This window comes from Myxine glutinosa, chromosome 10 (genome assembly GCF_964187855.1).
Source record: "Myxine glutinosa chromosome 10, kmMyxGlut1.1, whole genome shotgun sequence".
Classification (NCBI taxonomy): Eukaryota; Metazoa; Chordata; class Myxini; order Myxiniformes; family Myxinidae; genus Myxine; species Myxine glutinosa.
The window spans coordinates 98,705,161-98,719,926 of record NC_136270.1 but is presented as its reverse complement, the minus strand read 5'-3'; the positions used below and the strand labels follow the sequence as shown (position 1 = coordinate 98,719,926).

At 41.5% G+C, this 14,766-nt stretch overlaps 1 protein-coding gene across 6 annotated transcripts in view; it reads right to left on the bottom strand.

Annotated features, from left to right (window-relative positions):
• Positions 1 to 5,142: 5,142 nt before the first annotated feature.
• LOC137433921 (pyruvate dehydrogenase (acetyl-transferring) kinase isozyme 2, mitochondrial) overlaps positions 5,143 to 14,766 on the bottom strand; it is a 74,250-nt gene continuing 64,626 nt past the window's right edge. For 4 of the 6 annotated variants that reach the window (XM_068126413.2, XM_078785924.1, XM_068126414.2 and 1 more), the window contains 2 exons: positions 12,044 to 12,157; positions 5,143 to 5,815 (listed from right to left, as the gene is read on the bottom strand). In XM_068126413.2, coding sequence (XP_067982514.1) covers positions 5,675 to 5,815; positions 12,044 to 12,157 — 255 coding nt within the window. In that variant the 3' untranslated portion in view covers positions 5,143 to 5,674. The remainder of the gene's footprint in view (positions 5,816 to 12,043; positions 12,158 to 14,766) is intronic. The other 2 variants (XM_068126415.2, XM_078785926.1) reach the window with 1 other exon arrangement.

Genomic DNA, 14,766 nt, shown 5'->3' with positions numbered 1-14,766 from the left:
GCCCCAAACCATAATATTTCCACCACCATGCTTTACAGTTGGTATCAGGTTCTTGTGGTCAAATGCTGTCTTTGGTTTTCGCCAAACATGTCTTCTGGTACTGTGGCCAAATAGCTCTACCTTTGACTCATCTATCCAGAGCACATTGTTCCAGAAGTGCTGGTCTTTGCCAAGGTGTTCATTGGCAAACTTTAGTCTTGCCCTGATGTTCTTTCTGGGCAGCAAAGGTTTCCTCCTGGCACACCTCCCATGTAGATCAAATTTGTGCAGCCTCTTTCTAATGGTAGACTCGTGCACTTTGACAACAGTGGCAAGAGCTACCTGTAGGTCCCGTGATGATATTCTGGGGTTCTTAGAGACTTCTTTCAGCATCTTGCGGTCTGCTCTCGGGCTGAACTTGCTGGGGCGGCCTGCCCTGAACAGGTTGGCAGTTGTTTGGAATCTTCTCCACTTGTAGATGATCTTCCGGACAGTCGAATGATTGATTTCAAATTTCAAATTGTTTGGAGATATTTTTAAATCCCTGCCCAGACTCGTAGGCATATATAACCTTCTTTCTGAAGGCCTCAGAGAGCTCTTTTGATCTAAGCATGGTGACGCCGCACACTTCAACAACAAAGAGCAAACCAAACTAAATGTCTGAGGTTTAAATAACACAGGTTCCTCCAAGATCCTCTCTAACGATGTTCTAATCATTTGCACCTGAGCTGGTGCACCTTTTTCTAATTTAAGGTATTTGAAGTAGTGATAAATGTCGGGGTGTACTTACTTTTTCCACATGAGAAATTTGCATTTATGATCATTTAAATTATACAATGGACTACAAAATGTAAATGTTTCATGATATTTGTTATATTGTATCACCTTTATCTTTCAATATTGTTGAAATGAAGATCAAATAGCTGTATGTTGAAATATGTTGAAAAAGTCAAAACTTTACATGGGGTGTACTTACTTTTTCACGTGACTGTACATGGCGGTGACCATCTTGGATTTTGACGTGGGTTGCACCCACACACCAAATTAGAATTCGGTCCTTCGCTTACGCACGCATGCATGCACGTATGCACGGACGGACGCACGCACGCACGGAGGGGAAAACCATAGTCCTCCTTTCGCTCCGCGGTGCGACGGGGGACAAAACTAAAGTGTAAAGGACGAAATAACTTACACAGGGAAAGTATTGGATGATTAGGAGAGTAAGTGGTTAAATTAATGCAGGTGGACAAGCAGCCTGGAATTTGGAGGAGCGAGCAGGGTTTCTCGAGGACGTGATGGTTAGCCAAGTAAAAATGTTTAACTCACGCAATGTGGCCCTCCTGTGGCCAAGGGGGGCGACGCACGTTAAAATCCAGGCTGCCTGCTTTTTAAACCAGACATTTATAAAGTTTCACAAGAAAGTAAAAGTTCTCAATCGCAACAGATGGTCACTGTCTTTGTAATATTACTGTGGTCTCCAAAAAGTGAACAATATTTCATTTCAGCATTTCATTTGTAAATATTTAGATTTTTAACGACGTGCTTGTAAATTCGATTTACTCTCACTTTGGCTAATGGACCCCCTTCTCTTTGTTGAATTGAGGATATGTCGTCAAAGCTGATAATGCACGAGGATATAATATACTGTATTGTTCTTCTTTCAAAAGTAAAATAACAAAATTCTTATATTATTGTTGCTCATGCATGGTTACCAGTAAGTACGTGTAGTTTTTATAAAACGTTTTTATAAAATACGTTTTTAATTTATTTTTATAATAAAATAAATAATTTTATATTAAATAAGTTTTTATAATTTATTTTTATAAAATAAGTGTAGTTTTTATTAAATTTAAATAAATATTTAAATTTATTAAATAAATGTAATAAATTTATTAAAGAAATATTTAATAAATAGGTTTTATTAAATAAAAAAAATATTTTTAAATAAATAAATAAATAAATAAATTTATATTAAATAAGTTTTTATAACTTATTTTTATAAAATAAGTGTAGTTTTTATAAAACTACAATTTGGTTGAGGTCTGATGAGTAAGTCCATGACATAAAAGAAGGTTTTTTACATTGCACAAGATAGGGAAATGATCGTAAATTTTCACATTCATCAGTAAATGCTGACAGATGGGTCCATCTGATGGATGGCACAAAGACCAATGCCTCACCCTGCCTGTGAAACCCCAACTCATGGGTGCTGGAGTTTGTTAATTAGGAGTCAGGGAGACAAACCTTGACCTTGATACAAGACCTTGACCTCAAATCACCAAAAACAACCTCAAGAACAGACTCATCACCCTCGAAAACCCGTTTAGATGTTTTATTTGAGATTCTACCACTTTTAGTCCATGTGGCATGGTAATACACCGATATTAGGCAAATACCGACCATGACCATGACCTTGACCTATAATCACCAAAATGACATTGGGACTGAACTCCTCGTCCACAAAAACCCTTATTTAAACGTTTTGTTTGTGATTCTACTCCTTTTAGTACATGCGTTATGATGAGGCCTTTGCCAAGTGACAGCCATATTGGATTTGGCCGCCATCTTGGATAGGGTGACTGTAGAGCTTGTATCCTGGTGGAATTTGAAATCATATCACCGAAGGTAACTCCAGCCAAAATCTCTATACTTTAGATAAAAGTCCACGATTTTTAGCCGCGTCGCAGACGCTGCTCATAGAGTGCCCTCTGCTGTTGTTGTTGTTGTTCTTCTTCTTGTTCTTCTTCTTCTTGTTGTTGTTCTTGCAGAGAAGACAAAACCTCAAAGCTCCACCCATTCTGGGAACCATAGCTCCACCCATTGTGGGAGAGGCTTCATATAAACAAATATCCACCATTTTATTAACTCGCATAGCTTTGAGGCCTGTTTTGTAGGCCCGTGGTGTCTTGCTCTCTCACACAGTTTTCTTTCAAATCAAATTCGATATATCATTTCATTTTTCACAGTCGCTAACATAGTTTTAGACTCGGTTGAAAAAAAACGTGAAGAAAATCCGATGAAAGTTGCCCTTTATAGAACGAAATGAATTCTCAAAGGCCTGTAACTTCAAGTCCATTGAGATATATATTTTTTAAATCACGGCATGCTCAGTCATACACCGCCCGAAATAAGAGACGGGAAAATGCCGAGATATATATATTTTGTTTAAATCGCGGCATGGTCAGTCATACACCGCCCGAAATAACAGACGGGAAAATGCCGAGATATATTAAAAATTCGTCCACTTGATGACAATCGTCACGATGAAATATTTAATTTATACGTCGTCACAATAATGTGGAGAGAGGAGCATAGCTTCGTTCACGTGTCGCCACATACGGGAAATTGCCGAGATATATTTTTTTTAAATCGCAGCATGGTCAGTCATACACCGCCTGAAATAACAGACGGGAAAATGCTGAGATATATTAAAAATTCGTCGCCACACACGGGAAATTGCCGAGATATATTTTCACTTTGCACAAAAATAACATCAAGTAATCGAATCAATAGGAATGTCCTGTGCCTATAACATCGACGTTATAGGCAACGCTGCATCTAGGCATTGTGTAACATCGACGCGGCTTTTGTTTTAATTAAAACTTTTTGTACTTGTTTGATTAAGGGCCCTTACTTAATTGGAGCAATATTCATTTCAGAGGGGGGGGTGGGGGGGGGGGGGGTGAAATTAAAACTCAGATTTACAATATGGAAACACAAAAGAGATTTTTTTTTTTATCCAACAGATAAATCAATGTATGTCTCATTACTGCTTCATGCACTTCCAAAGCAAATGACAAACAGACAAAAGTGATCTTACCTGCATGTTCAACCAAATAAAATCTGCAAACGTCTCTGGTCTTGCCCGAATTTGTCCATCACTTTTTGAAGAAGTTCGTGCTGGTTGACTAACTTTAGAATAAATGTAGAGCTTTGGTGGTGTAAGTCCACCGTCCATTGCATCACCTGAACATAAATCTTGAAAATACAATTTCTATTTCAAATGCAATCTGAAAAATGCTTATATTTTTGAAAAGAGGAAAAACATAGGCGAGTTCACTCCTGTAATTTCAATGCAATTCACTTTTTAATATGGATTTTATCCCGAAGTCGCACAACTGCAAAAATGCAGTGAACGTCGCACTGTAATTTGTCCTGTTGAAGCTTCCAGAGACTAATTTCACAAAACAACAATAATTAATCACAACTTTTCACTGAAACATACATAATTCGATTAACTGGAGATTTGCACAATTTCTTTTGTGAGATTTTACGTTAAAATCGTGTTTTGAAGTGGAGTGTGCGACACATAAAATCGGTCCAAATGACCTATATTTATTTTACGTCCTACACCATAAGGGAAAATGGAGTGGAGGTCCAGAGGGGCAGTTGCCCCCCTTTGCCCTCACCTGCAGACACCCATACATTGGGATGACAGTTTTTAGCTCCGCTGAGATTCAAACCCAGGCCAGACATCTCAAAGGCAAGTTTGCGTACCTTTAGGATATCCTACCAGCTCACTACTTGACTATTAGTTTGATAATAAAGGTCCATCTATTTCCTTGCTCTTACATGAGCCTTGATCTCTGTATTAATAAAAAACGACATCAATGAGACAACGTTATCTATATCCTGATCGAATCAATGTGGGTTCTAATTGGGTCATCACCTTCACCACCAAAATTGGACGGAGGTTGTGTTTTCAACCCTGTCTGAGTGTCTGTTTATGAGCAGGATATCTCAAAAAGTTATGGACGGATTCGGAAGAAACTTGGTGGACAGGTTGGATGTGTGACAAGGACAAATCGATTCAATTTTGGTAAAGAACCGAAACCGGATATGGATACAATAATTTTATTTATTATTTTTAAGATGCTTCTTCACCATTGAGAGAAAGGATCAAAAACAATATGTATAATAATATTTCAAAAAGTTGTGGATGGATAATGACAAAACTTGGTGGATGAGTTTGTTAGGTGACAAGAACAAGGTGATTAGATTTTGATTAAAGTCCAGATGCAGATCCGGCCTATCAGTGGGATACAAAATGTAAACTGTTCAGCCTGGCGGAGGTATGCTCTCTACCGAGTGCCGTTCTAGTTTCAATTCTGCATTTAAATGTAAACCAGCAATTTTGAATGAAAACGATATAGAAACTACAAGTGCAGCGTTGGCTGTTTATTTTTGTTTTTCCAATTATTATCACTGATCAATCAATTGTAAAGAAAATAAAAATAATCATCAAAAACTATTGAGCATCGTAGTGCAATTATATCAGACATTCAATAGCAGACCGTTATCGACAGGAGTACGACAAAATATACAGTAAAAATATATTATTCTCCTACAGGAGGATCACTCAAATCTGGGCTTAGATTGTTTTGAACGATCTTAAGACCAGACGATGATGTCCACATGATTAAAGATAAACCCAACGATTGAGAGAAGATTCACATGAACCTCCCTGACAATAGACGCATTGTAATGTATACAAAGGGAAATATGATAATACAATAAAAGAAGGGAATACAGTAAAGAAAAAATATATACTTTCATCAAGACAAACATTAATTTATGCCAAAAAGAGAAGTTAAAACGATATCGTGGTAAGCATGTAAAACTTCTCACATGCTTTCATTCAGATCTGTCATGAGCCTCAACTTCCATAGAAGAACATCAACGATGGAGCTTTCCATCATGGGTGCCAGGTGATACCCACGTTTCGAGGCTCTCTGCTAGGAGCACACCAGTCGTCGGCTCCAGGTTGATCCATGTAGTTACGGAAAGCAGTGCGGTTGAATACAGGAAGACGTTCCACTGATTCGCTGGACAAAGCCTAGAAGACGTGATTTGATTTGTAGGAAAAATGGTAAAGCACAGAAAACAGGAATGACTGTTACTGAATAATCATTGCGTCAAGCAAATAATTTCAGTAAGAGAGTAATAGCATGATGCTAAATTTCAACAGTTGTTCTTTTTACAATCTCATGTTATTTTAAAGGCAAGCAATCACTCATTGGACAGATATGGCCATTTCTGCGGAATAATATGCCATGTTTAATCTGAAAATTTAGTAATACTTTATAGATAAACAATGAAGAGGTTATAAGTACATAAAACAGAAAATACTAAACAAGTGTGGATATCCATAGACTTATGTAATATAGAGCGCCCATAGAAAGTCTACACCCCCTTTCAAAATTTTCACCTTGTTGCCGCCTTATAGCCTGGAATTAAATTGTATTAAATCAGACTTTTTCCACCTTTATGTACACATCGTAACCCACAGCTTCCAAGTGAAAAACAAATTCTACAAATTTCAGAAAGTTAATTTAAAAAAGCCTGGTGTTAGCTTAGTGGTTAGGGTGCCGGCTTGGGATCCTAGGATCCTGGGTTCGAATCCCGATCGATCGCTGAATTAACGCCAGGGGGGTTGACTCAGCCTGTCATCCTTCCGAGGTCGGCAAATTGAGTACCAGCTTGCTGGGATGAATGATCCCGGTGTGTACCCCGGTTTAGAATAGGTACACCGTATCCCTGCGCATCGTAAGAGGCGACTAAGGGTTGGCGCCAGGAAGGGCATCCGGCCATAAAAACATTGCCTCAAACAGGGAACCATGATTGTCATGGGGCCCACAAGGCTAACCCCCACTCTAGCGGGGAAAATGGCCTTAAAACGATCATTCATTCATTCATTCAATTAAAAAATACAAAACTATAATATTGTTACGGCCCGCGGTTAAGATGTTGTGTTTGCCGAGCGGAGGCCCCGCGGTCGTACAGTTTCCCCGATTCACCCGATCCCCGAACGTTGGCCAGATCGCGCCACAGATATTCAATATGGAAAACTCTACAGCGACCGAATGTAAAGAGGAAGAAGAAGACGTACAGAAGAGTAACGGGATTTATTATTTACACACACAAGCAAAAGGAGCAGTCACGGTTATATACAGGGAACATGGAAAAGCAGGTGACACAGTGAAAATTACTAGCTTATCTAAACAGGCTTAACTTATACCCTTGACAGAACAAACAGAGACGGACTCACACGAATGGGGAATGGAGGCAGGAACGATTGGCTGGACCGGGAGGAAGGTTCAGCTCGGACCACAAGCTGGAAGGCTTTGCAGGGCGCACAGCAAACCGGGCCTCGTCAGGCTGGGAGCGAGCAGGGTGACGTCGTGCACTTCTCTCAAGGCTTCCCTCTTCCTCTTCTCTTGTGTTAAAAGGCTTCCTTCTCGCTTCTCTTCCCTCCTTGCGCACTTCTCTCTGAAGCTCGTCTCTTTGCAGAACTCAGAACTCATCTCCTTGGGGAGCGTCCCGCGGCGGGTTATATAGGCCCCGCCCCTCAACCTTCGCGAACCTCCTCGATCGCTCTTCCTCCGCCCTCTCAAACCAAACCCCTCGTGCTTGGTTGGTTGTTCGGGGCTGGCTCACTCCTCCCCTCTATGACGAGGTGGAGACACGCCCTTCTTCTCCGAGCCTACCTCGTGGCGAATGGAGTCGCGGAGGGAACAGTTGGCAATTGCGGTTTTTGGGAATGGGAATGAAAGGGGATCTACTCTTCTTTCACTTGGTGCAATGGAGTGTCATTTTAATGGAAGACAAGGCCTTACCCTGATACACATAATAAAGATATAACTATCGAACAGGGGTATTCTATGATTGGCTGACGTGTATGCTTTATGGAATTAACTACCGGAACACCCTTTGATCTTTACACAACACTGGAGGCAGGAGGGGCCAGAATCAAGCAATATTACACAACAATTTACCATACAATACAACACAATAAAAAAACACAATCCTCATTTCCGCAACAATATCTTGGTTGGATAAGTGTCCATACCCCTGAGTTAATACATGGTGGAAGCACCTTTGACAGCAATTACAGCTGCGAGTCTGTTGGGATAGGTCTCTACCAAATTTTTCACACCTTGATTTGGCAATATTTGCCCATTCTTCTGTACAAAACTGTTCAAGCTCAGAAAAGTTGTGTGGGGAGCATTGATGGACAGCAATATTGAAGTCATGCCACAGATTTTCGATTGGATTTAGGTTGGGACTCTGACTGAGCCACTCAAGGACGTTTATCTTTTTGTTCCTTAGCCACTCCAGTGTAGCTTTGTCTGTGTGCTTCAGATCATTGTCATGCTGAAAGGTGAAATTCCATCCCAATTTCAACTTGCAGAGGGCAGCAGGTTTTCCTCTAGGATTTTTCTGTATTTTGCTCCATCCATTTTCCCTTGTAGCCTGACAAGTGCCACAGTCCCTGCTGATGAGAAACATCCCTATAACATGATGCTGCCACCCCCATGCTTCACAGTAGGGGTGGTGTTCTTTGGGTGATGTGCTGTGTTGGGTTTGTGCCAAACGTAATGTTTTCCATTTAGGCCAAAAAGTTCCATCTTGGTTTCATCAGACCACATAGCTTTTTGCCACATGGTTTTAGAATTTCCAGAGTGGCTTTTGCATATCTCAAACGGGACTAAAGGTGGGCTTTTTTGAGTAATGGCTTCCTTCTTGCTACCCTACCGTACAAGCCAGACTTGCGGAGTGCTTGGGATATTGTTGTCACATGCACACATGTTTTTTTTTTTTTTTTTTTTTTTTTTTTTTGTATACAAGATCGAGGCTCGTGAAAGAGCGAACATTAATCACACAGAAAGACAAACCGACACATAAAACATATAACATAGGGAGCGGTAGACAAGATGGGGAGAGAGGGGGAAGGACACAAACACAACATTTGAGAGCAGGGACCAAGAGACATGGAGACATCGAGAGATCTGAGAGAGGGCGAGGGCTTTGGGGGGGGGGTGGGGGGGGAAGGGGGCGGTGGGAGAGGTATAAAACATATGGACACTGCCAGGACTTCCAGGAAAGAAGTTGGAATTTCAAACAAGGTGGATCTGGGGTGAATTAGCGGGGGTAGAAAAGATCAAGGTTTTGGATGGGGGAAGATAAGAGATGGTGGTGAACAGCTGTTTTAAAGACCTGGAGGGAGGAGTGGGATTGAAGGGAGTGAGGGAGTTTGTTCCAGAGGCGGGAGAAAAGAGGAATGAAAGAGTGAAGGTGAGCAGAGAGCCGAGATTTCGGCAGTTTAACCATCAGAGGGTTGCTGGCAGATCTTGTGCGACCTGTAGGAATATTTGGGGGACAGAGCACAGAGAGAGCTGGGGGTGCAAGGCCGGAGAGGAGTCGGTAGAAGACAGAAAGACCACCTACCTGCCTGCGGTGAGTGAGTGAAAGGCCCTCAGAGATAGCTTCATCGCGGGAGATTCCAATAATTCTGAAAGCTTTGGTTTCAACAGCGTGAAGCCGAGCTAGGTGTGAGGCAGGAGCACCGGCCCATAGGGGAGAACAGTATTCCATTGAGCTGCGGATGAAAGCCTTGTATGTGGTGAGGAGCTCAGGTGTGCCGCGGAAGGACTTCGCACGACGGAGGATGCCCAGTCGGCGACTGGCTTTGGAGGCCAGCTTGGAAATGTGGTTTTCCCAAGAAAGATCATGGCAGATAGTGAGACCCAAAATCTTGAGCGACAGAACTTCTTGGAGAGGATTGTTGAGAAAGTAGATGGGAGGGTTGTCCAGTCGATCTTTTCGGAGAGACATAGTAAGAGTGTGAGATTTGTCAGGATTGAAAGACATGTTCCACTTGTTTGACCAGTCTGTGATTTTGTCCAGGTCTTCAGAGAGTGAGGAGGCAGCAGACTGCCGATCTGAGGGAAGAGGAATGGAGCGGCAGAGAGTGGAGTCATCAGCAAAGAGATAGAGAGGATTTTCGAGAGAGTCAGAGAGATCATTGATGAAGACCAGAAAAAGCACGGGGCCCAGAACACTGCCTTGGGGAACTCCAGCCTGAACAGGAAGAGGAGATGAGAGAAACCCATTCAGGGCCACACGTTGACGACGACTAGAGAGGAAGTCCGCCAGCCATGCGTGGAGATTTCCATGGATACCAAAGGAGGAGAGTTTGGTGAGCAGAGCGGGGTGCCAGACCGTGTCGAAGGCACGTGATATGTCGAGGGAGACAGCTCTAATTTCCTGTTTGGCATTGAGGACCTCCATCCATTGTTGAGACAGCAGAAGCAGCATGTCCAGAGTAGAGTGACCTGGTCTGAAACCAAATTGATGATCAGAGATCAAGCCATTGGAGAAGAGGAAAGATTTCATATCCGAAGCAATGATGGATTCCATGACTTTGCTGATAATTGGGAGAAGGCTGATTGGTCTGTAGTTGCTAGGATCTGTTTTTGCACCTTTTTTGTGCAAAGCGGTGATGTTGGCTGATTTCCAAGCAGATGGCAGTTGACCTTGAGCAAAAGAGAGGGTGAAGAGAACAGAGAGAGGGTGAGATAGAGCAGCAGAGCAGGATTTTAGGACCCGTGGGCTGATGCCGTCGGGTCCAGTTGCAGAATCAGAGTCGAGGGTTGACAGAAACTTTTCCACCTTGTCAGGAGGAAAGGACACGGAGTCCAGGAGCAGCAGGGTACGACTGGGTATGGTGGGTACAGAGAGGGATGGGTTTGGGACACAAGATTTAGAGGCAAACACAGAGTTGAGGCATTCAGCTTTTTCACGTGCGGAGTCAGCTGTGTAGCCGTTTGAGGTAAGGGAGGGGATGGAGGGGGAACAAACACCAGAAACGGATTTGACATTGACCAGTCTTTGCCACAAAGTCCTGTAGCTCTTTCAAAGTTGCTATTGGCTTCTTGGTGGCCTCTCTGATCAGTCTCGTCCTTGCTTGGTCATCCAGTTTCGAATGACGGCCTGATCAAGGCAAGGTCTTGGTGATACCATACGCCTTCCACATCTTAATGATTGTCTTGACGATGTTCCAAGAGATATTCAAGGCCTTTGAAATATTTTCATACCCATCCCCTGATCTGTGCCTTCACACAACTTTATCTTGGAGGTCTTTTGAAAGCTCCTTGGTGCTCATGGTTGAGTCTTTGCTGTGAAATGCACTACCCAGCAGAGGAAACCCACAGAAATAGCTGATTTTATTCTGAAAGAATCAGAATCACGACAATTTAACACAGGTGGAGGCCAATTAACTTGGTGTGTGATTTTGAAGATGATTGGTTACGTCTGAGCTAATTTAAAATTGCTATCATAATGGGGGTGGAAACTTATCCAACCAAAATAATCTAGTTTTGTATTTTTTATTTCTTTTCTGAAGTGTGTAGAATTTGTTTTTCACTTGGAAAGTTATGGGTTACGAAGTGTAAATAAACGTGGGAAAGTCTGATTTAATGCATTTTAATTCCAGCCAATAAGGCAAAAAAGGTGAAAATTTTGAAAGGGGATGTAGAGTTTATATAGGCACTGCAGATACAGAAGGAGAAATAAACAGTAAAAGAGATAAAATAAAAGAAAAGCAAGAATTAGAATGAATAAAGAGAAGTGTGAAAAAGTGGAAAGAAATGTGAAAGGAACAAAGGACAATTGGATGTCAGGAAGAACCTGGATAGATAGATTTCGGAAGTTACTCCCCAGGCCCAAACACAGCAACAGGTACAAGCTACCAGAGGTACGTCAACAGAAAACATAAAATTAACGACACCAGAGATAACACCGAAACGATTATTTAGCTTTTTGGAAGTATATCACTCGGAAGACCAAGAGAAGCAACTATGACCAGGAAACCAGAAATGGAAATTCTATTGGATGTTTCTGGAGTGTGGATTGCACATGATGGAACTGCACAAAAAATACGGGTTTTCTTTTATCCCCCTCTATCCCTAAACCTAAACCCTCTCTATCCTCTATCTTACCTTATCTTTTACCTGCCCCTTTTAACACCTAGCTAATTACCCCCCCCCCCCCCAATCCCTCACCACTCTCCCTGACAAGTAAAGGCATTCTTTGTTTGTGTGATTTACATGGTGCTATAGTATAAACACATACTACAAGTCCTACTTCCTCTTTCTCCCCGACGGAAGGGATCTTTGCTTGTCGCAATAAAAACAATTACATTTTCTCACATTATATAAGTTATGCCCAAACGCTGTAACATTCAGGTCTTCATTCTGATCATCCTGAAGAGAAAGAAGCTTGCCTTCAAATAGATGAAGGCATCAGTGCCAAAACCCTCCAGGGATAAAAGATTGAGTTCTCCTTGGAAGTAGCGTGCATACAGCCGTGAGATGGGCAGTCCATAGCCAAACCCGGCCTGCGCGGAACAAGACAGCATGTGGATATCAATAGGTCAGGGAATAAAAATTTGGAGGGGAAGGGGGGCAGATTGGAAAGGAGAGACGTTACATAACTAGTTACATTCCACTAGTGCAAGCTTGATACTCACCTGCACTACTTCATCCCACTTTTCTATCGTTTGTGGAAGCAAATCCTTGTATGTATCTCATGATATTTTTTCCAGTTCTCCAAGATTGCCCCCCTTACCCACTCTTGAGCTTTTCAAAAAGCTTACTGATCCTCTACGTCTTATCCTGGCTGCCACTCCCATATATGCATCGGTTTTTAAAATACATATAACTGTCAGCAGCCTGTTCCCTTCCTGCTCTATGTCAGTCTGATGACCTGCCACCCCATGTTATTTATCTCTTCCATGAGCCATATCTTCTGTTAAAAGATTATTTGGAGTTATCAGAAGAAAAAGCTGAATATATTTTCAAATTAATTAACTGTTGATGCATAGTACTCGTTATAATCCTCATTGCTCTTTTGTCTTCCTGTACAATACACCACAATGGAACACTTCTGTCAACCGGGATAACTTCACCATACTTTCAGCACATTTTTTTTGCACATATACGCTCTATGTCGTAGGCCTGACAGGATAGGTTTGAGGTATTCACACTCATCTTTGAGCAATCTATCTTGGTTGTCTAAGAGTAAGTGAGTTATCCCTGGAACGACCTGGGCCAAATTCCAAATTCCTGCCTCCTTCAGTTGAACGTCAGGTGTAGCATGTCGCTTCTTGGAAGATGTCGGCAAAACGCGTTTTCCGGCTGATCTCACATGGAGGTGGGAATAATCGGCACCATTAAAGAAGTCGTTGTAGTGGGACACACGCTTTATGCTGCACGTTTCACAACACTTCTGCAAGTTTTTAGATCAATGACGATGTTTCGTTTACAAAAAAAAATTCATGTGATTGTTTCCATAAAAGTAGGCATAATCAATTTTCTGGAAAAGTTTTCCATATTTCTCTGGTAACTTTGCCATGACAGCGGTTTTGCTTTTAATGGTGGAGGTACATTCAAAGTCTAAATATAAGGCAACTTCGTCACTTACATGGTTAAAAAACAACACCTTAATGCATTTACGCATAAAAAAGTCGAACAGATTTTTATGCCTCCATTGACGAAGTCGTCGGAGGCATTATGTTTTCAGGTTGTCCGTCCGGCTATCCGTCTGTCCGTCCGTCCGTCCGTCCGTGATAGGTTTTCGTTACCGCGATAACTTGAGAACGGCTGAAGGGATCTTAATCAAACTTGGTGCAGGTATGTATAATGATGTAAAGATTAACTGATTAGATTTTGGGGTCACGAGGTCAAAGGCCAAAGGTGAGAGGTCATGTTCGGTAAAAATCCTGTTACCGCGATAACTTGTGAACCAGTGATGGGATTCTGACCAAATTTGGTACAGTTATGTAGAATAATATACAGATGAACTGATTAGATTTTGAGGTCAAGAGGTCAAAGGTCAAAGTCTATAATATGTCTATAACTTGAGAACGGCTGAAGCAATCTAATTGAAACTTGGTACAGATATGTATAATGATGTAAAGATTAACTGATTAGATTTTGGGGGTAAAGGTCAAAGTCCATAATATGTCTATAACTTGAGAACGGCTGAAGCAATCTAATTGAAACTTGGTACAGGTATGTATAATGATGTAAAGATTAACTGATTAGATTTTGGGGGCAAAGGTCAAAGTCCATAATATGTCTATAACTTGAGAATGGCTGAAGTGATCTAATACAAACTTGGTACAGATATGTATGATGATGTAAATATTAACTGATTAGATTTTGGGGTCCCGAAGTCAAAGGACGTGACAGGTAAAAATGTGAAAACTTGTGAACAACTGAAGGGATTTAAATTAAAACTTGGTACAGGTATTATAATGATGTAAACATGAACTGATTACATTTTGGGGTCAAGAGGTCAAAGGTCAGATGTCATGTCAGGTAAAAATGTGATAACTTGTGAACAGCTGAAGGGATTTAAATTAAAAATTGGTACAAGTATTATAATGATATAATAATGTGGGCGGAGGCATATAGGTCGACGTCGTGGCGTCGAAGAGTGTCATTCTAGTTCTTACCTGAAATCAGATGAGAATGGTAAAAGAAGTATACCGGTGCATTGTACTAATAGTTGTTCTCATAATTTGGCAAATGTATGTACAGGTATGTATGTATGTATATATGGTTTTTTGTTTTTTTTTGTATACTGAATCGAGGCTCGTGAAAGAGCTAACATTTACTTCACAAACACATCGACCAGACAAACAAAATATATAAGAAGAGGGAGCGGAAGACAAGATGGGGAGAGAAGGGGAAGCACACAAACACAACATTTGAAAGCAGGGAGATGTGTGCAAGGGAGAGGGCTTGGGAGGAGGAGGCGTGGGAAGGGGGGGGGGGGGGGAGGGAGGGAGAAGTATAAAACACAAGGACACCAAGGACTTCCAGGACAGAAGTTGGTATTTCAAAAAAGTGGAACTGGGGTGAAATTAGCGGGGGTAGAGATGTGTTCATGTATGTATGTATGCATGTACAGTATGTATGTATCTTATAGAATCAAAAACGG